This window comes from Pipistrellus hanaki (genome assembly GCF_964339955.1).
Source record: "Pipistrellus hanaki genome assembly, chromosome: 3".
Classification (NCBI taxonomy): domain Eukaryota; kingdom Metazoa; phylum Chordata; class Mammalia; order Chiroptera; family Vespertilionidae; genus Pipistrellus; species Pipistrellus hanaki.
This window is the reverse complement of record NC_140505.1, coordinates 125539471-125560420: the sequence shown is the minus strand read 5'-3', so window position 1 is coordinate 125560420 and position 20950 is coordinate 125539471. Positions and strand designations below refer to the sequence as shown.

The 20950-nt window shown below is 34.8% G+C and overlaps 1 protein-coding gene across 1 annotated transcript in view; it reads right to left on the bottom strand.

The window, feature by feature from the left end:
* Positions 1–12023: 12023 nt before the first annotated feature.
* KCNC2 (potassium voltage-gated channel subfamily C member 2) overlaps positions 12024–20950 on the bottom strand; it is a 222204-nt gene continuing 213277 nt past the window's right edge. Inside the window, exon 5 of the mRNA XM_084876301.1 lies at positions 12024–12095. Coding sequence (XP_084732427.1) covers positions 12079–12095 — 17 coding nt within the window. The 3' untranslated portion in view covers positions 12024–12078. The remainder of the gene's footprint in view (positions 12096–20950) is intronic.

The following is a 20950-nucleotide window of genomic DNA, read 5'->3' as shown; positions in this document are numbered from 1 at the left end:
AACTCATCTATCATAATCAGAGCAGTTAGAAATAGACTCTAACATGACCATAGAATTGAAGGTAGACATTATACAGATGCATTTGCTCTTGTCTCTTCACTTTGCACATGTGTGTATGTGTGTGTGTGTGTGTGTGTGTGTGTGTGTGTGTGTGTTTACTTGGCATTCTTCTACTACTGTGATTTTAGAGAGAGAAAAAAAATTGATAGGTTGTCTCCCTTATGTACCCTATTAGGAATCCAGCATGCAACCTGGGACATGTGCCCTGAGAATCAAACTGGTGACTTTTCAGTTTATGGGAAAATGCTCCAACCAACTAAGCCACACTGACCAGGGTAGGGATATATTTTTAAAATATATTTTTGTTCTAGAACCTGACATAGAATAGGCATTTAATAAATGCATGCTTGTTGCATCAATGAATCAAGATTAAAAAAAAACTAAAACAGTAGGTACATGAGTTTTAGCTATCAGGCTTTGGTGAAGAAGATAAAATATTGTTTTTAAAGTGGAATGCAATTCATTTCTCTAGCTTCTATGTTTAAAGCAATAGGGCCATAGACTTGGAATGGTTGCCTAGCAACTGCTTACCACTATTAGGGAAAGGTCTTGAAGGCAGACCCAAAGAAAGGATCCTAAACCACTGCAGCACAGAATTCATTTACTAGCTCACGTACAGTTAGTTCTTGATTATTTTACTCAATTTCATGCTATGGTTTATGACTAGCTATAGACCAGTTGACGTGCCTCCTAGGAGCATAAACCAAGCAATATTCCCCATTCGCCATATTCAGTCAAATCTTTGAATTTCTTTCTGCCCACTCAATGCTGAAGAAATAAAGTTAAGTCAGCATTCTCAATGAAGGGGTGAACAGAAAGGCATGTGGAAAACAGGGAGCCGAAGAACCTGCTTTGTCTCGAACCAGATCAAGGTGTGGGGAAGAGCCACATGGAGCAAGGATGGCCACTCCTGATGACGCTGGGAGCCAATTGCACCCAATGTAACTAACTGCATTACTCCCTGCTCAGCTGAAAATCGGAAGGTTACACTGTGCACCAACTCATGACCTTCAGAGTGGACATATCTGACTAGCATGTTTTCTTCATTCTATTCACTACTTGTCCCATGCTTTTTTAAGAGTTGATTTATCAACAATCACAATTTGGGATATTACACAAAATGTGTAACTTTACCCTTCCTAAAAAATTGGAAGTTTTGGCAATACTGGGTAATGACAACTGGGGCTTCCTAGTAGCTTCTTCTTGTAAACAAAGAAGATAGTCTTGAATCTACCACAATTTCTGTCACTGCCAAATAATCAAATGACTATCATGTCAGGACTCCTCGTGAATACAAACGTCCATGGTTGGACTGAGACAGTGTGGTACAGGGGCTGGCTGCTTCTCATTCAAGAGAAATAATATGCACATAGTATGCACACCTCTTTCCAATGTCAAGTCCTGTGACACCATGCTGGTAGCCTGAATTTGACCAGGGTGGAAATATTGATACAATAGAAATCTACAAATGTTATCAGTCCATCTCTCCACCCAACCTTAGAGACCAGCGCTAAACATTTTACTAGGGCAGCAATGGACTGAGGTAAAAGGAAGAGCAACTGCAATTCACAAACCCACTTCAGTTACATAATTTTCTGACTTATAGAATAAAATCATGCCCCACTGCCTCCCCTCCCCCCAAATTAACACATACAAATCTATAATGAATAGATCATTCAGCCATACTGAACTAATTGCCATTTCTAAGATGGGACATTTTTTCTCTGTTTCTTTGTAAATATTGTTCCTTTCTGGATCTTTCCAGTCTTGTCCATAAGATTCAACTTAGGTATCCTACAATCTGCTACATTACCTCTTTAACTGCCCTCAAGGCATATGGTATGCTCCATCTGTGTGCTTCTGAAAGGAAGTGCACTCCTCTAGTAGTTTTCCAGTGTTGCACAAAGGTCTATTTGATTGTCTTTTTCTCCTACTGGATGTTGTGCTACTTGAGAATACAGTTTTGCTTTTAAATATCCTTCCAGAGTAATACATTGCCTGCTATTTAATGGGTGTTCAATATATTTTTTTTATTTTCATAAATATTTAGAATCCAGGAATTTGAGTACTTTGTATTTTGAGACATTTCATGTCCGCTTGTTATAGTCATGAGTACTTTCTGTCTCTTGAAAGAAAGTGCTTCCCAGGCCTGAAACATCAGAGATAAAGCACAGTGAGGAGAAAGAAGAGCACAAAGAGAAGTAGCATGGCTCACCCAGAGCCCAGGCTGACTTAAGACTCTAGTCCAAGGCTACTAATAACAATGCAGTCATCTTTCTACTGGGTTTCAGCTGCTGCTCTTGTTTAATTTTATGACTCAGACTTTGACTCTCTACCGCTAAAAAGTCCAGCACAGGTATTATTTATCTTATTCTTAAAAACATAGAGATTTAGTAAATATCCTAGATATCTACTTTTATTATTTAACACCTTAAATCTCTACTTACATTGTGAGTCCAATACTGCCTTTCCTGGAGTTCCTCAGAAACATCCCCTGTCATCATCTTATCATTCAGATTTATTGATAGCATTTTATGTACCAACTACCCTTTTCCCTTTATATCAGATGCAGATGTTCAAACTGGCACCTTCCTCAGCTGCAGCCAATGTGCATAATGCCACTGCTCTTTGATTGGCCTCAAAACATTTTCCTGTCTACAAACAGGAACACAGCTTAAGGTTTCTGGTGGCACATTTCAAGTGATGCTGCTTAATTCACATTCAGTTCTCAGTATGGTGATTCTTTCATATTGGTCTTCATAAGTAGATTTTCTGATGTTGCAAGCTGAGAAAAAATTATTTAATTAAAAGAAAATTAAAACCATGATGGTGCAATGTAATACCAGACATTTTATTTCACTACGAGTATTAAATGAATATTGTGAAGTAAAACTTAGATGTGTTGGTCATGAGAAGCTATAACCCCTGCTAAAGTTTTCTACTGTGATAATTGTTGCATTTCTATTTATTTTCTTTAACTTCTCTTAAGTAGAAAAACAATTTTTTTACAGTACTTATATATGGTTTTCATGATCTATAAGAAAATTATCATGTAAAGAATAATGTTTCTGGAGTAATTCTCATGTGAATTCTCAAATTCTAAATTAGCACAAATTGCCCAAAATAAATTTAATATGATAAGTGTCTCTTACCCAAAGTCTTTATCCACTTCTCCATTGAATCTGGCTCTGCTTTGACTAGTCTTGCCTTCTCAACTTCTGAAACTATCAAACCATGACCACCTAAAAACTTTAGTTGTAGTTGAATTCTAAAAGTGGGTGACTTTAAAGGACCTTTATCACAAAAATCATAATAGACAACACACAAATGATTTTTTAAAATTTCTTTGGTTTCTAGAGCTGTACTTACTTTGTTTTCTTATTATATTGTTATTTTTTATAAAGATTAAAACAGCCTGGTATTTGGAACATCAAATATACTGGATTTTACTCTCCATTTAAAGATATTTTAAAAAGTTGTTTTAGCAGTTTCTGGACCAGAGGATGGCCAGGATATATCCAGAAGGTATCATGAGGTAAATGCTTTGCAAAGTGACAGTTATAAGTGAGTAAGACATAAGGAGATGCATCACTTGGTCATCATATTGATCTGAATTCTTGGAGGACAGAGATCACACTTTTGAAGGAGAAAGGCAGTGCATTTCTGCAAATGGACAGTACTTGAGTCCCTAAAATGCTCCTTGAAATAAATGGGGTACAAAAGAAGTTTATTTACCCTGAAACCATCTCACATTCATTCTCGACAGATTTCTGAATTCTTGAGATTTCCAGACTATCCCCTCAGAACAGTGTATCTTTAATGGGCTAGGCAGTGGGGTTTTCCTGGATTAAGCATTAGTGGATTCAGGTTTGAAAATAAGCCTCACCTTTTGCTTTAAGAAAATAACCCGCTGAAACCGGTTTGGCTTGGGGACTGAAAGAGCGTTGGCTTGGGGTCTGAAAGGTCCCGGGTTCTATTCCAGTCAAGGGCATGTACCTTGGTTGTGGGCATATCCCCAGTAGGGGTTGTGCAAGAGGCAGCTGATCGATGACTTTCTCTCATCGATGTTTCTAACTCTCTATCTCTCTCCCTTCCTCCCTGTACAAAATCAATAAAATATATTAAAAAGAAAAGAAAAGAAAATAACCCAAAGCAAGCAAGTCACCCTGAGTATTCATTGTCTCCTTTGTAAAATAATTTGTTGAAGAAAATCTTCACAGGTCTCAAAAATTACATGATGTAGAATAGTGCCATGCAGCCTCAAACCACAGGCCATTCCATTTTCTCCACAGAGCTGTTTCTGTTTTAATGGCTAGTGGGAAATATTCCACAAAAACATCTAGTAATTTTTGAACATTCTGATGCCAAATAATGCATTATATTGATGTATGTTAAGGCACTAAATATGTAGTTTAGGTTTCAGTAGAATTTATAATTGGTTCATTGCCAGAAGTTGGCAAGCATACATATAAATACACAAAATCTTTAATTGCACTTTTGCTACTTAAGATTTTCATTTTAAGTCTTTGCATCTCACTTAACTCCTCTAAACTTCATTCTTTTTTTTCTTCTACAAAATGGAGATAATAATACCAAATCTGATTATATCAGAGGGTTATGAAAAAGTAAATTAAATATGCAAAAATTAGCTATTATATAACCTAGGAATGGACTGTATATATGAGTAGAAGTCAAGAATCTCTCATAAACAGTGAATTGCTTTAGAGTCAATGGTTGAAAGAGGGACTGATAATCAGGTGAGATTCACTCATTTGTCCAACCTACACTAATACATTTCAAATATTACACAAAGGTGTAGATCACTGACATGCATAAAACACATCTCTTAATTTCAAGATATGCATAGTCCAGCAAAAAGGGTTGTAGACTCAGCTCATCATGGCCCACAGGTATATATATTTTGCTAGAATTGTTTATTTAAAGTTCAAATTAGAAGACCTTTTGCTATACTCTCTAGACAACCACATTCTTAGTCTCTCCTTTTTTTTTCACATTACCACACTTTAATCAAACATGATACCTGTACTTGTCTCCCGAAGACCATGCATTCCCTCATCCAAACGAATACTGCATTATATATGCCTAATTGATGTTGCAATTTGACCTTAAGGCTACTTTTAAGAATTTTATTACCTTACAAGCTATTGGAATAACATCAGATCATCTATTCATATTTATATATTTATCACAAAAGCTTTTTTCATTTTTTCTATATACCATGCATACCTCTAAATATTTATTGGATTTGCTGTATTTTATTATACTTTTTCCAAAATGCTGCCCTGCCATGAAGAGTACCCTTCTCTTCCATCCTACTGAGGCCTGTACTACTCTCAAACTCAACAAAGTAATTAAGAGCTTCACCACTAGTCTAGCCCAGTCTTCACCAACTGTTCCCTTTTCTGAATTCCTATAGCTTTTCTAATGCCTATGCCATGAACTTGGGACTGTATCGCATATGAAAACACTTCTTTAGCTATTCCATATCTTTCCAAACCGAATTGTTTATTTTTAAAATATATTTGCATTTATTTCAGAGAGGAAGGGAGAGGGAAAGAGAGATAGTAACATCAATGATGAGAGAAAATCATTGATTGGCTGCCTCCTGCATGTCCCCTACTGGGGACTGAACCCACAACCCAGGCAGGTAACTTGACCAGAATTAAACTCAAATCTAGTCATGATAACATGGCAATTAGAGATAACAATAGCAATAATAGTTGACTGAAAAGGTCCAATATTAGAATAATTAGTTAATCAATAATAAAAAATTAAAATGAAGTGTTTGTGGTTTTTTTTAAGAAATATAGTGCAGTGGCTAAAATAACCAAAATTTCTGTTGCAAAAAACACAAGACAGATTTGATATTTGGTCATCTAGCAATGTCTATAAGAATCTTTTTATTCCTATCATCAATACTCTCAAAATTTAACCTGCTGTTTGTATATATTTCAGGATGAGACCAAAGATGGCACTAATAGTTTAACCTACCAGTGTTAGAGGAGTTTCATTCAACTCCATTGTACATCTTGACTTTAGCAAGTTTACCATGTATTAACTTAAAAATTAACCTAAGAAGCACACAAGGCAGAAAAATTAAAATGGTAGTAAGCACTATATCAAAAAGCTGGTGATACTATTAAGCTTCTAAATTGGGCATTTACTTACTTCTGTGTGTCAGTGAAATTATCTGAGAAACAAATAATTGAATTGAAGTATGAGGCAAAAAGACGTTAAATGGTGTGGAAGATGAAATAGGAAGGAAACATTCAGGCAACAGAAAAGTAAATAGTGTCAATCAAAGATAAGAAAGGCTAGAGTACTGAGAGCAAAGGGAAGAATGGAGAAAAAAGTGAAGTTGTAAATAAGGTTAGGTCTTGAGGCCCTTCTTTGTAGGCCCTGTCAAATATTTTGGCTCTATAAATAATGGAAATTTTGAAGTAAAAGTCTATGTCTAAATTTATATTTCATAGAACATTGTGGCTTCAGTGCAAAGAAGGGATTTAATAGTGCAGCATTGGGTATGGGGAGAAAAGTTGGAGGCTATTGCAGTAGGAAGGAGACAATATTGTGTGGACTGGGACATAGACAGTGGAGATGGAAGGAAGAATCTCTTGAGAAATATTGAGGATGCAAAATTTATTCATAGTGCTGAACTTTCTGCCGGAGGAAAGAAGGAAGTGGATGCTGATGCTGGAAACACTAGAAGAGATCCCATTTGGGGAGATAGTAATGAGTCCACAGATGCCTTTAAAACATTAAACTTGGGCCCTGAGCGATTTCGCTCAGTGGATGGAGCATCAGCCTGTGAACTGAAGGTCCTGGGTTTGCTTCCGGGCAAGGGCATGTACCTTGGTTGCAGACACATCCCCAGTAGAAGGTCTGTAGGAGGCAGCTGATAGATGTTTCTCTTTCATCAATGTTTTTAACTCTCAATTCCTCTTCCTTCCTCTCTGTAAAAAAAATCAATAAAATATATTTAAAAACAAAACAAAACATCCAACTAGGGATATTGGAAACCGAGTTAGCAATACATTTCTGGAGTCCAGAAACCACAGAACTATAATTATAAATGTGAGAGTGATTTGCATATGACTGGACTTAGAATTGTTGAACAGCATTCAGACCTATTTTAATTTGGCAATCACTTAGCTGCATTATGAGAATTTTCTCCACAGTGCTTGGCTGGTCAAGTGCATTCACAGAGACAGCAAGTGGTTGGCCATATTTATAGTTTGATTTCGCTGGAAGGATGTGACAAAGCATAAAGAGAAGCCAGGGAATGGAGTGTGTTATTGATAGTACTGAAATTTGGGTTGCAGCCTCTAATGAAATTGGAGATATTTGGACTTGAAATGCCAATGAAGCCAACAGCGGCTGGAATGGGAGAAGTCTGCCATCAGGGTGGAGTGTACTTTAATTCTGATTCAAGATGAAATAGTTACAGTGACAGCATGATGCGCATCAGAAGAAAAGTGGTGGGGGAGTGGAAAGGACTCCCTTTGGCAGTGAGGTCAAGGAGCTGAGGAGCTGCTGGTTGAATATTTCATGACCACAAAGCGATGATGAAGAGGAGGAGGGAAGGGTTATGGAAATAAAATCATGAAGGCCAGCTATTTCCTTTCTTAAGAATCTCATTGAGCCCTGGCCCATAAAGTTCAGTGGTTAGAACATGGGCTCCAAATATGGAAGGATTGCAGGGTTTAATTCCTCATGGAGGGTGCATACCTGGGTTCAGGTTCTTCCTGGCTCCTGGCACATGAGGGGAACAACAAATTGATGTCTCTCTTACATCAATGCTTCTCTCCCTCTCTCCCCTTACCTCCCTCATTTTTGCTATCTCTAATAACCAATGGGTGAAAAATAGCCTTGGGTGAAAATTAATCACAACAAAAAAGAATGTCACTGAAACAAGAGCCTATACTGTTCCAGGAGCTTTAACTAAATTATCACAATAAACACTTTGGAGTCTCTCAGTTTTGCATTTCAGTGCCAAATATGTATCCATCAGAACCTAGTGCTTTTACGTATTTCATATTCCAGCTGATGTTACACTCATATGTCTCAGTATCATAAAAATAAAATATAGTCCAGAAAATATCTATTTTGATCATTAGGAAGCAGTGAAGACACAAGATATTTCCTAGTGGGCTCTTGGACAGAGAAAGGAAATGTAATTAAGATGCTAAATAATTCAATGATGTACGTTCTCCAGAGCATATCAACTTCTAGTGCTGTTGCTATTTCCAGGTCAAATTTTCCAGCCAGTGATTTTTTTGAGTTGAGATATTCACTTGAAACCTTCCTGATTCTCAGAGATCCAGCTCTAAAATGGAAAGTAGGGCTTTTCCCTCCACCTGAAACTCACTTGAAAGAACTAGAGCTGCTCTGTCAACTGCTCTCAAGAATTATGGAGGGCAAATCAAGGGAAGTGCTTAAGAATAGGTTTTGTTTTTTACGACACCTGTTACATAGAAACTTCAATGCTGAATTTTCAGATCCCAGATTAAAATACTGGTTACATGCACCAGATGATCTAGGTAAGAACCTCTAATAAAAGCCATGACATCATAAAATGAACTATTGGTGACATCTTAAAATAATGTGACTAGAAAATAAGTGGGAAGCAAAATTTTTGCACTCAATACTTTAAAGAATTCTATTGATTAATGTTCACTCTACCTTTAGTATTATTTCAATGAATTTATTTGCGAGATTCTATCATTTTTACTTCATACCATGTACACACTTTTACCTTTGCCCCAGGCTTTAAAACATAATCCTCATTCAGTCCCAAATTGTTTGCATCCTTAGCTTTGTCTCTTTTGGTCTCCTGGCTATATCATCTGTCTCCATGCAGTCTTTACCTCATGATACTCTACAAAGTGCCTCCTCAATTTTGCAAATGTTTTTCTTCCCCAAGTGAAGTAAAATACAATGATTGATATCCTCCCACCATTGATTTCCAAGCTGCAGCAGGCAGAATAATGTTTCCCCAAAGGTATCTATGTAATTATCCCAGGAACCTATATATTTGTTATGTTACATGCCAAAGGGGAATTAAGGCTGCAAATGGAATTACATTGCTTATCAGCTGACATTAAAATAGAGAGGTCATTCTGAGCTGTCCCAATGTGATTGCAAGAGTCTTTAAAAGTGAAAGAAGGAGACAGGAAAGGAGTCAGAGTCAAGTTATTTGATGGTGCCACACTGCTTGCTTTTGAAATGCAAGTACCCTTTAGAGAAGCTAAAAAAGAAAAAAGAGAAAGGCAGGAAACAAATTCTCTACTAGACACCCTGGAAGGAAGACAGCCCTGCCAACATTTTGAGTTTAGACCTGCAAAACTCACTTTAAATTTCTGACCTCAAGCACTGTAACATAAAATTATGTTGTTTTAAGCCACTAGGTTCATCAAAATTTGTTACAGCGTAACACACAACTAATGCACAAGCTTTTACTCATGTGTGTATCAGAGATTTTCTGCTCTAAATTCTTATCTTCCTCAACAACTTCCACAGATTCTCTGTTCATATCAGTGACTAACAATGTTATCAAATCCGCTGAGTTAGTTTACTGCACTTTAGTTAGGGTTTTTTTGTTACTCAGAGAAAATCTTAATATTGAAGAACGAAGAGTGTCTTAATAAAAGTCACATAGGAAAACCCAGTATTAGATATGATGGAGACTTACAGTAACACTGCAGAGGAGGGCCACTTTCCTTCCTGGCTGTCTGTTGATGTCATTCACCAGGCTATGTCATCTCCGGGGCTGTTTTACCTCTCCTCCTGAATTCTCTTCTCTCATTGTTTATTGGATCCAGAGTCAAACCTATTGGAATGCACTCGATGTGTGCCCCTAAGTCTCAGACACATCTTAATGTCCCTATTGTTGCTTATTCAAACAGCTGGTGAAGTATCTCTTCTTCCTAGATATTCCACACCTAATTGGAAGAGACATGTTGATCATCTAATTTATCTAAATAAATAACAATTTCCAAATGCATTAACTTCTAACAAATTCTAATAACAATCATGTGAATTGTCATAAAATCTTCCTAATTAGTATTGAGCGCTAAAAAGATGAAGAAAAGTCCATAGATGAGGAAATATGAATTGTAAGATACATATAAAGCACAATGTTTTAAATTTATATCATTTGACCTGATATGATTTCTAGTGTTGTCAAGTATTGAGCTATTTTTCTTAAGATAATGTCAAGATTATGGGTAGCCTATCAATGTTTGGATGCTTCAAGATGCTTTCAGGGTGAGAAAATAGCTTGTCCTTAAAAAAAAAAAAAAAAAAAAAAAAAAAAAGGTAGAAAACTAAGAGCCCAAGGTGTTAATTTCTATGTTAATGAGCTAACAATTGATTGGATTATTTATGAAACTGATGCATATTTGTCCACACCTATGATTTTTATGCTAGGCTGTAGCATCTATAGGCAGAACCCCAATATTATGGAACAGGAATAAAAATGTGGTAGATGCATCTTTTTTTAAAAAATTAGCAGTGGTAATGATCTTAGTTATCAATTTGTTCATCTCTGAACCCACAAGTCCTAAATTCTTAGGTAGAATGTTTTAACTAGAAAATAGGTTATACTAAATACATTATCTTAAAGGGCTATTATGAATACCACTACCTTGATTGTATACATCAGAGAATAATTTCAAAACCTATTTGAAAGAATTAACATATTGATGATTCAATTAGAAAACAAACATTTTCTTTTTTTACAATTTTTTAAAATATATTTTTATTGATTTCAGAGAGGCAGGAAGAGGGAAAGAGAGATAGAAACATTCATGATGAGAGAGAATCATGGATTGGCTGCCTCCTACAAGTTCCCCACTGGAGATCCAGCCCACACCCCAGGCATGTGCCCTTGACCAGAATCAAACATGGGACCTTTCAGTTCACAGGCCGAAGCTCTATCCACTGAGCCAAGCTGGCTAGGGCAGAAAACAGATATTCTTAGAATGTCCTTTCTGTGGAAAAGAAATGGCATGCTATAGTTTACATGAAACATGAGCAATGGAGAAATTAACATCAAAATAATAGTAATAAATTAATTAATCCCCGCCACCAAGGATTGAATATATGCCTTAGATTGATACTGAATAAAAAATATTTTTTTTAAAGTTCTTCCCAGAGAAACACAATACCACAATATTTTAAGGGACATTTTCTTCTGAGATGGTAGCCTTTGAAAAAAATCTAACATGTCTGCAAGTCAGCATAAACTCAGATCAGTGAAAAACAACAAAGCCCAGGAAAAATATTCTGAATCGTTTTTTCTTACCTTTATTTTTTGAAAGATCAAACAAATAAGCTTAGCTTTCTTCTATTTGTGAAAAATAGCTATTCACTTATAATAGAGGTTGAAAAGTATTGAAAAATACTTGTTTTAATTGCTTTAAGTAAACATTGTACTTAAGAAAGGAAGAAAGAAGAGAGAGAGAGAGAGAGAGAGAGAGAGAGAGAGAGAGAGAGAGAGAGAGAGATGGAAGTGGATTGTTACAGAGTTTGATGATTAAAATAAAATGCCAAAAAGTCAGGCCTTTTTGCCTATATATAGATATCCCCATTGTGCCATTAAACTTTTCAACAAATATTTGATGCCAATAACCTCATCTGAACTGCCACAGAAAATAATATCCTTTTAAGTCTCTTCATAAAATAGAGCTCATGGAAGGCTCACAATTTTGCCATTCTGAGTCATCAAACAATCTACATCACTTGAGATAAAGAGTTTTTATAAAGAGGCATATAATCTCTCTTTAAACACTGTTATTTTAATAGTCAAGAAACCTTCATTTTTTCATAAAGCTTCATGCATTCTACACAACATAAGCAAAGTTTCATTATTATCCAAGTTTCCCACTGCGATTTAAATTATCATAGAAATAAAAGCATGGGTACTCACCTTAAGGATAAACGCCACTTCTTACATTTTCATTGATAGAATTAAATTGCCCTCTAATCCTTTGAAGTTTAAATATCTTCAATCGCTAGAATATTAATTTCATCCTTGAGAACGCATACCTTCAAGAAAAAAGACTACTAATGCCAAATATAGTATATTACCCTCAGGATTATAAAACAAGTTCCTTTATGGGTTACATAATCAACCATAAATTTGGGAAGGTTTTCTTTTTTTTTTTAATATATTTTATTGATTTTTTACAGAGAGGAAGGGAGAGCGATAGAGAGCCAGAAATGTCAATGAAAGAGAAACATCGACCAGCTGCCTCCTGCACACCTCCCACCGGGGATGTGCCCGCAACCAACATACATGCACTTGACCGGAATCGAACCTGGCACCCTTCAGTCCGCAGACGGACGCTCCACTGCTGAGCCAAACCGGTTTCAGCGAGATTTTCCCTTTTTTATACTGCCATGCATTTCCATAGTTTCCAAACCAAATATAGATTTAAGAAAATATATGAAAAACAAGAGTAATTTGGACCCAAAATCTCATCACTAAGTCATGGAATATAAAAGGTCCTACTTTTATTCAATATGCTCCAACAAGAAATCTATTTATAGTAAAAAAAAAAATGGCCTAGAATATGATCTTTAAATATTTCATAAGCCCTAGCCAATTAAACATCATGCCATGTATCCAAAGGTCAAGAGGTCACCAGTTCCTTCAGGGCACTTGCCCAGGTTGCAGGCTCCATCCCCAGCAATGGACATGCAGGAGGCAGCCAATCAATGTGATGTTTCTCTCTCCCTCCCCCTCCTTTCCTCTCACTCTCTCTAAAATCAATAATCACATGTTATTAAAAATATTTCATGAAAGCTTTATGTTATTAGATTAGAACCTATTAACAGATTAGAACATTAGCTGTTATTTTGATTGTTTTGTTAATTAATTATAACACAAAAATCAGTGTTTAGGAGAAGATTAAGTTGTTGATTTTTGCTGAATTTTTTAAACAAAACCAATTTGGAAATTTTAAAATTATTTTAAAATTATATTTAAATTTTATTAAAGTTATTAGTTTTTAAATAATTAAGGAACCCAGAGCACCAGCTTCACAAAGAAAACAGTCTTTGTTTACTGATGCAGCCAAAGCACTTAGAAGAATGCTTATAAAAGAGGAAACAATCAGAACATATTTTTATCATATTCTCAACTAAAGCTACCACACACTTAAAAAAATTGCAAAGAATAGACATTCGTCTTTCTCTTTGAAATCATGTATCAATGTTTATTCATTCTATTCAAATTTAAGTAAATAAAATATATTTAGTTACTGAAAATTTGATAAACATCTTTAAATAATTATTTTTATTTTTTTCTAACTTTCTTTTTGATGTGATATAGCACAGCTTCAAAATATAATATTGCAGTGTGCATTTAATAATACATTCAAATTGCTGGTCAATTCTATTTTAAATTTAAGCTACATGTCTTCAAGAACAGTAGATTTATAATTTTTCAGCAGTTCACATCAAGAGTTTTCTAAAGTTGAAATATAAAGGTCTATAGATTCTATTTTTGAGGGTGCTTCCATTTATAATAACAACATACATTACCTTTTTATTTAGCACACTGAATGTAAGTTTAGGTTTATACCTGCTTACCTCCCCCTCTCCCCATCATCAGAGAAATGAGAGCCCTGATTCTTTAGTGAATATGACTTTTGCAATAAAATGAAACCCACTTGATCATGAAATTTAATTTAAGGCGTCTAGTTTTTTGGGTTTTTTTTTTTTTTTACATTTTGTCCTATTTCAGAATAAAGATATTAGAACTTGTGAATAAACTTCAATTTGAAAGTTAAAGTGATCCTTTAAAAAATGAATGTATAAAAATTATACATTTTTTCATCAATATTTAATACAGAAATTCTATATTGTACTATGTAGCTCAAAGTTTACTCAAATTGGTAATTATAACATAATCCCACTGCCACAGCAGAGTTCTAGGTAAAAGAGAGTCGGTATATATTTTATTATTAATTTGGTATGTGAAGAGAGAAGCCTCATAATTATTCCATTTGCAGAATATTTCATTCCTCTGGTAACAAAAATTTTTCAATATTTTTCTAGGTTATTTTTTTTGTAGTGTATATGTGTGAATATATTGAAATAAAATGCTAAAGAAATGTACTTTATGTAGGTTTATTTAGTCACAAATATAAAATTCCACTTCTCTGGTATGTGATTTTTTTTATAGTTTATGATTATTATCCATATCTGCTGTCAGACAATATCTCAGGACAATTGCAACTGATTTTACTTTCTAAACAAGTACTGTCCTGCTAATTTATAACCTCAAATTTTCCAGTTTTTTTTGTTTCTGAAGAATAGGTATCTTTGGTAATTATGTTGAAGATAACTATTATCTTAATTCATTTCCCCTGCTTTGGTCCTCAAATGATAAGAATTGAATTAGTCACTCTCAACAGTTCATGGTTCTCTTTTTAATTTTCATTTTATTTTATTTTATACTAGAATACTTCTACCCTAGACCTCTTACATAACATCCAGGCACAAATATTCAACTGTCTACTTGAAATGTACACCTCGGTATCCAATGGAAATCTCATATTTATTGTTATAGAAGTAAAAAAAAAAAAATTCCTTTTTCTTAAGAATAAAAAATAGAGAGTTCATCAATTTATTTTCTAAGAAATCTACAAATACATAAATATTGTATCCATTTTTGTAACTAGCCAGTTTCTTTAACAATTGAATCTTTCACAGATTAATATGCAGATTTTTAGATAATGTTATAGACTTTCTAAAACATAAATTCTAAATTAGTAAATAATGTATTTCAGAAGCATTAAAGTTTTTTCTCCCAATTCTATTCTCCTCAATTCTAAGAAAAATACACTGTTACACTCCTCAAAATTAGTTATCACATCTTTGTTACAGGAAAGACTAATCCTAAACATTTGTCTTACTGCTGTTGTTAACAACAGAGACCACTGCTTCCCTTTTCTCAAGCTAAATGAGGGCATACTTTCCATTTTCATAAGATTTGTAGAAATAGCTAAGCAAATAACCATGTGATTACAACCATTATTTTAACCAGCTCAGAATAGAAACTCTATCTAATGTGAAAGAATAGACAAGGTACTTTTGTGAGTTCTTATAATTTCCTAAACAATCCTCAATAGACTATGGTTGTACCTATACCAGACCAAAAATTATGTTTAATTTGAGGAGATTTTTTTTTTGTATTTATTTATTTATTTATTTATTTATTCCTTTTTTTTTTTTTTTTTTTATTGATTATGGTATCACATAATTGTCCTCATCCCGCCAATCCCATCCCAAACCCCTTTAATGTGATTCGAGGGTAATCTTGGAATCTCTTCAAGATTGAAATAGAATATTGATTAAGATAGAATAATATAGAAATTACATAGAATTATATTTCATATTCTCTAAGAATTATGTTAAGACTTCCATCATTTTATATTTTTAAATGCCAAAGATATTCTGCTAATTTCTATACATTAAAAACAACAACAACAACAAAAACTCCATCTCTGGAGATTTAGTCTGTAAACTATAAGAAAATCACTTGAAAATATGTCCATATTGCTGCTAAGATGAATTTAAAAGGAAGATTTCATTATCTTTAAAAGCAATTTGAAATTGGTTTAGAAACACTTGCCAAAATTTTATTTAATAGTATCTACTGCTACAAAAAAAAATCAATACTAGAGAAAAAAATTTACTAATTGCTGTACTGTAAATGTCTTTGTGAAAAAATCAATGATAGCATAATTTTAATCATTATAGCAATTTATAGAATAGCAGAATGTACATAATACATTCTGTACATAATACTGTGCTAAGTATATAGTACATGTGTCTTTTTATTCAGAACTCATGAAAAAAATTATAATGTAGGTATTATTCTCACCATTTGTTGGGTTTCTATAAAACTTAGTTTAAATTACTTTTCAGAAGTCATAGCTGATTAAGGCTGAGAACAAGATTCCAACTCAAATTTGCCATGACTTTCTTTACCATAAGTTACATAAATTTATTTACAACTACTTGTGCCAATTGGTGGCATGGGATGGGGGAAACCAGGGGAGATCTGTAAAGTGAATTTCTGGTCCTGGCAATTAACTCTGGCATCTATGTTGAAAAGATTAAAGGAATATATGAGAGGTTTAGATTATAGTAACTATAGAATCTGGTTTAATTTAGACAGAAATTCGTGTTTCAGAAGCTCCAGTCCTGTGGGTGAGGCGGGACAGCAAGGGATCCAGAGACAGTGATACATGCTGTATCCCACTTTGTGAGGCCCTGCAGATGCTGAACAAAAGAACCAAACAATAGCTGACCCTACCCGGTAAAGAGGAGCCAAAGGATAGAATATCTTGAATGACAAGATTAAAGTTTGTATTTAATTCTGATATTGAAAGATGAACAGCTAAGAAAAAACATAATGAGATGTGAATTTCAGAAAAATTCAATTTAACAAGTGTACATGAAGATTCTTCCACCCTAAGTGGTTTGGCTCAATGGATAGAACATGTACCTTGTAGGCTGAGAGGTCCCAGGTTCAATTCCGGTCAAGGGCATGTACCTCGGTTGCAGGCATATCCCCAGTAGGAAGTGTGCAGGAGGCAGCTGGTCAATGTTTCTCCCTCATTGATGTTTCTAACTCTCTATCCCTCTCCCTTCCTCTTTGTAAAAAATCAATAAATTAAATTTTTTAAAAAAAGACTCTTCCATGAGCCTGGTAGTGAGGGGTGTCTGCTGGGGGACTCTGAGAGGCAGTGCTCAGCAAAAGGCCAGGCCTAACCAAATCACTCTATCTAGTTCCTTGGCAGTGGCCTGTGAAGAGATGAATGGCTGCAACTTATCAGTTTACACACAGCCTTGTGTCAATGCAATCATCAGAAAGAAGAAATTAACTGTTTCAAAAAAGAAAAACAAATCACTGATTTTTAATAATTTTCAAATAACATTTTTGATAGGATTAAAATCTTCTAAAGATCTATTTCAAAATTAAAATAAACAAGGTTGGAATCCACTCCACCCCACCCTACCCCAGTCCTTATTAGTCCTCAAAGCTGTTTGTTATGATTCGCCACAATATAATAACTCCCAAGGAAATGCCAGAGACAGATTGTACCAAACAGGCCAAAAAAGATTTTATTCAGGACTGTTGCAATAAGTTCAGAGAGACTGAACTCAACTCTGCTACAACAAAAGCAGAATTCTTAATGATGGGTGACTAGTGGAACAGCATTGGAGGTCCTGAGGGGAGAGGCTGGTCAATGTGATTAGGCCATATGCCTTTGCTAATTGGCATTTAATTGGCAATTAATTGGCATTAAGAGTCTAGCCTCCCACAAACTGGTAGATAAAGATGTTATCTTTGGTAATTTTTACATTTCAAAGGAATGGCTCCCAGGCCCTTGAGAAAGACATTCGTGGGTTATAAAACTGGCCAGAACTAGAAGACTTACATTTCCAAGGGGCAGAGAAAGAATTATCTATAGCAGTTTTTTGTTTTGTTTTTAATTGTTGAAAGTATTACATATGTCCGCTTTTATCCCCCAATGACTTCTTCTTGCCCACCTCTGGGCCCTTCCCTCCCCAGGCCTTCACCACACTATTGTCTGTGTCCATGGGTTATGCATACACATGCAAGTTCTTTGATTGATCTCTCCTACCCATCCACAAATCCACCCCAGCCTTCCCTCTGAGATTCCAGTCTGTCCATAGCAGTTTTTAAAAGTAAGTGCTCTAAGACAAGGGGAGTCAGGAAGAAACATGTAAAGTTGAATAGCGTTGAGGTGAATATTAAGGCATGTTGGTCATAACTACCAATTGGTAGTTCAATGTTTCTTCAGGTAATATTTAACCTCATCTGTAATAATAAAAGCGTAATATGCTAATTAGACTGAATAGCCGAACGACCTTCCAATATCCTTCTGGACGAAGCTGGGCCTGTGAGAGCAGAGGCAGCCAGTATAGTTGCAAGGGCCAAACCCCTTGCACGAATTTTGTGCATCAGTCCTCTAGTGTTTAATATAAGAAACAGCCTCATATTTAACCAAGTGTTTAAGGCAAGGATAATTTGATGGTGTGAGGCTACAGAAATGTCTGCCTGTGGCTCTTTAGTTTCACATGTCAGTGAAGGTCTTCTAAGTATTAATTCTATGTGTCTTTTATTCCTCATGTCCAACAAATTGCGTGTCAGTACATGGACATTTAGTGCCAAGAAATGCTGCTTTTAAAAGCAAACAGTCTTCTTCTACCCTAACATTTTGACACTCTGTGTTATGTTTGTTATGCACAAAATTATCAGGTCTAAAAACATAAGTGGATAGATTTAAACTACAAAAAAATAAATCTTGGAAAATAAATCATATTATAATATTTGTCCTAGGACTCTCATTGGTCCCATTAAAAAGGTGTTTTTTTTTTTAATATATTTTATTGATTTTTTTACAGAGAGGAAGGGAGAGAGATAAAGAGCTAGAAACGTCTATGAGAGAGAAACATCGACCAGCTGCCTCTTGCACACCCCCTACCAGAGATGTGCCTGCAACAATGTACATGCCCTTGACCGGAATCGAACCTGCGACCTTTCAGTCTGCAGACTGATGCTCTACCGCTGAGCCAAACTAGTTTTGGCTAAAAAGGTTTAAAAAATATATATTTATATATATATATATATATATATATATATATATATATATATATATATATATATATATTTTTTTTTTTTTTTTTTTTTTTTTTTTTTTTTTTCAGAGAGGAAGAGAGAGAGAGAGAGAAACATCAATGACAGGCTCATTGAGCAGCTGCCTCCTGCAGGCAACCTGGGCATGTGCACTGACTGTGAATTGAACCATGATTCCTGATTTATAGGTAGATGTGCAACCACTGAGCCATGCTAGTTGGGCCCCATTAAAAAGTTTTACATCAAAAGGCAGTATGTTCTCAGTATTCTGTCATTAGTTACACTCTTATAATAAACTAGAGGCCCATGCATGAAATCTCTGCAGCGAGGGGTGTTCCTCAGTCTGGCCTGCACCCTTTCACAATCCAGAATCCCTTTGGGGATGTCCAACTTCCCATCAGACAGTCGGATATTCCTCTCACAATCTGGGACCGCTGGCTCCTAACCACTTGCCTGCCTGCTTCATTACCCCTAACTGCTCACCTGCCTGCCTGATCACTCCGCTGCGGCAGCTTCTTTTGGAAGGATGTCCGAAATGACATCTGGAAGGTTATTTGGCTGTCAGGTCTAATTAGCATATTATGTTTTTATTATTTTAGATGAGAAACCAAAAACTTTCACAAGTACGCTTTTTTACAAATCAAAATGGAATAAAGCTGTGACATTGTGACATTATATATTTTGACAGTCATTAGTTGACTCTGAAAACATTTAACCATAATATTAATATATAAAGAAAGGATATTTCTTTTTCAAACCTGAAAGAAAAAAAAATTATAAAACATTTAAGATAAAAGTTGTGTGAATCCATTCTTCACTATGGAATCTGAAAATTGGTGGTCTCTTCTCTTACCTATGTTATGCAATGCAAACTTTTCAAGGTCTCCAGTGAAAACAAAGTCTGGTCCTTTTATGCAAAATTTATTTTAACATTTATGAAGCAGAATTATAGAATTACTTCTTTACCTATAACTTGTCTTTTTGTTTATTTCACACTACAAGACCTTGCTGCAGGCAACATTCAGTTTTTGCAACTTTACTTTGACTTTTCTTGTATCTCTTTTTTTCATCTCTGTATATCCAGCTGTGTGTATGAGTGTGTATTTCCATCATTATTATCTTAGATTCTGGAGGTTTTACCAGCCAACAAGCCAGCCAGAATGCCTGCAGATTTTAGGCTTCCTGCCCATATCCAGTGGGATCAGAGACAGCATGTAGGGCATTTAAACTAGTGCTTTTGTTTTCAGAGAGATGGAGTTATTGATAAAATGTGAGTCCTCAAGAAAAAAAAAAAATATATATATATATACACACACACACACACACATACACACACAAATATATATGGTCTGTTCTTAGGTACTGGCTTCTTAATCCCGGGCAATAAAGTTGCAAATTTGGTTTGCTTTCCTCTTGTTTTGTTTTTTTCTTTTATAAATCTTCATTTTATTTTATTTTATTTTATTTTATTTTATTTTTTCCATTACCATTTCCCCTCTATGTCCTCTTGTTTAGTTTTGTTTTTTATCATCAGGTTAAATTTCTCTATAATATAGCTTTCTCTTGGCTTTTAAGAAAGTACAGAATTTACATAACATTTTAGATACTTGCTAAAGGATCTCAAAAGGAAATAAAATCCCTGAGGCCATTAATTACGGAAAAGCTTCAGGAACTGCCATATTCAAATTATATTAAGAACCCTTTACGTATTGATATTATTTCTAGCTATTTTATGTAACTTCACTACTTCTAAGAGAAATGTAACATTTTCACGAATGCCAAAATATTTTAATCATTTTGGTGTGATAATATCTCTTTCTGACTTATAGGGGAAATTTCTTAATGGTTACCTTAAATTTAACAAAGATCAAAAAATGCCCTTCCCCCTTGAATAAATTACTTGATTTTGAATTACATGGAATATCCTTGTCTCATTTTTTATTATGAAAATACACTGAAAAATTAAGATACAAGCTCTACACTTGACAATACATTCACACTATTTTACAAACAATGGTACATCAAATTTGTTCTCCAAATAAAATAAAATAAAAATATTTTCCTAATAAAGATGCTTGACTAGTAAGTGAGTAACTAACCTATAAGGTAATGGTATTTATAAAATCTATAATGGTTCAATTCAAGCCAATTTCTATATTTTGAACTTAGACCATTAATAATCAATCA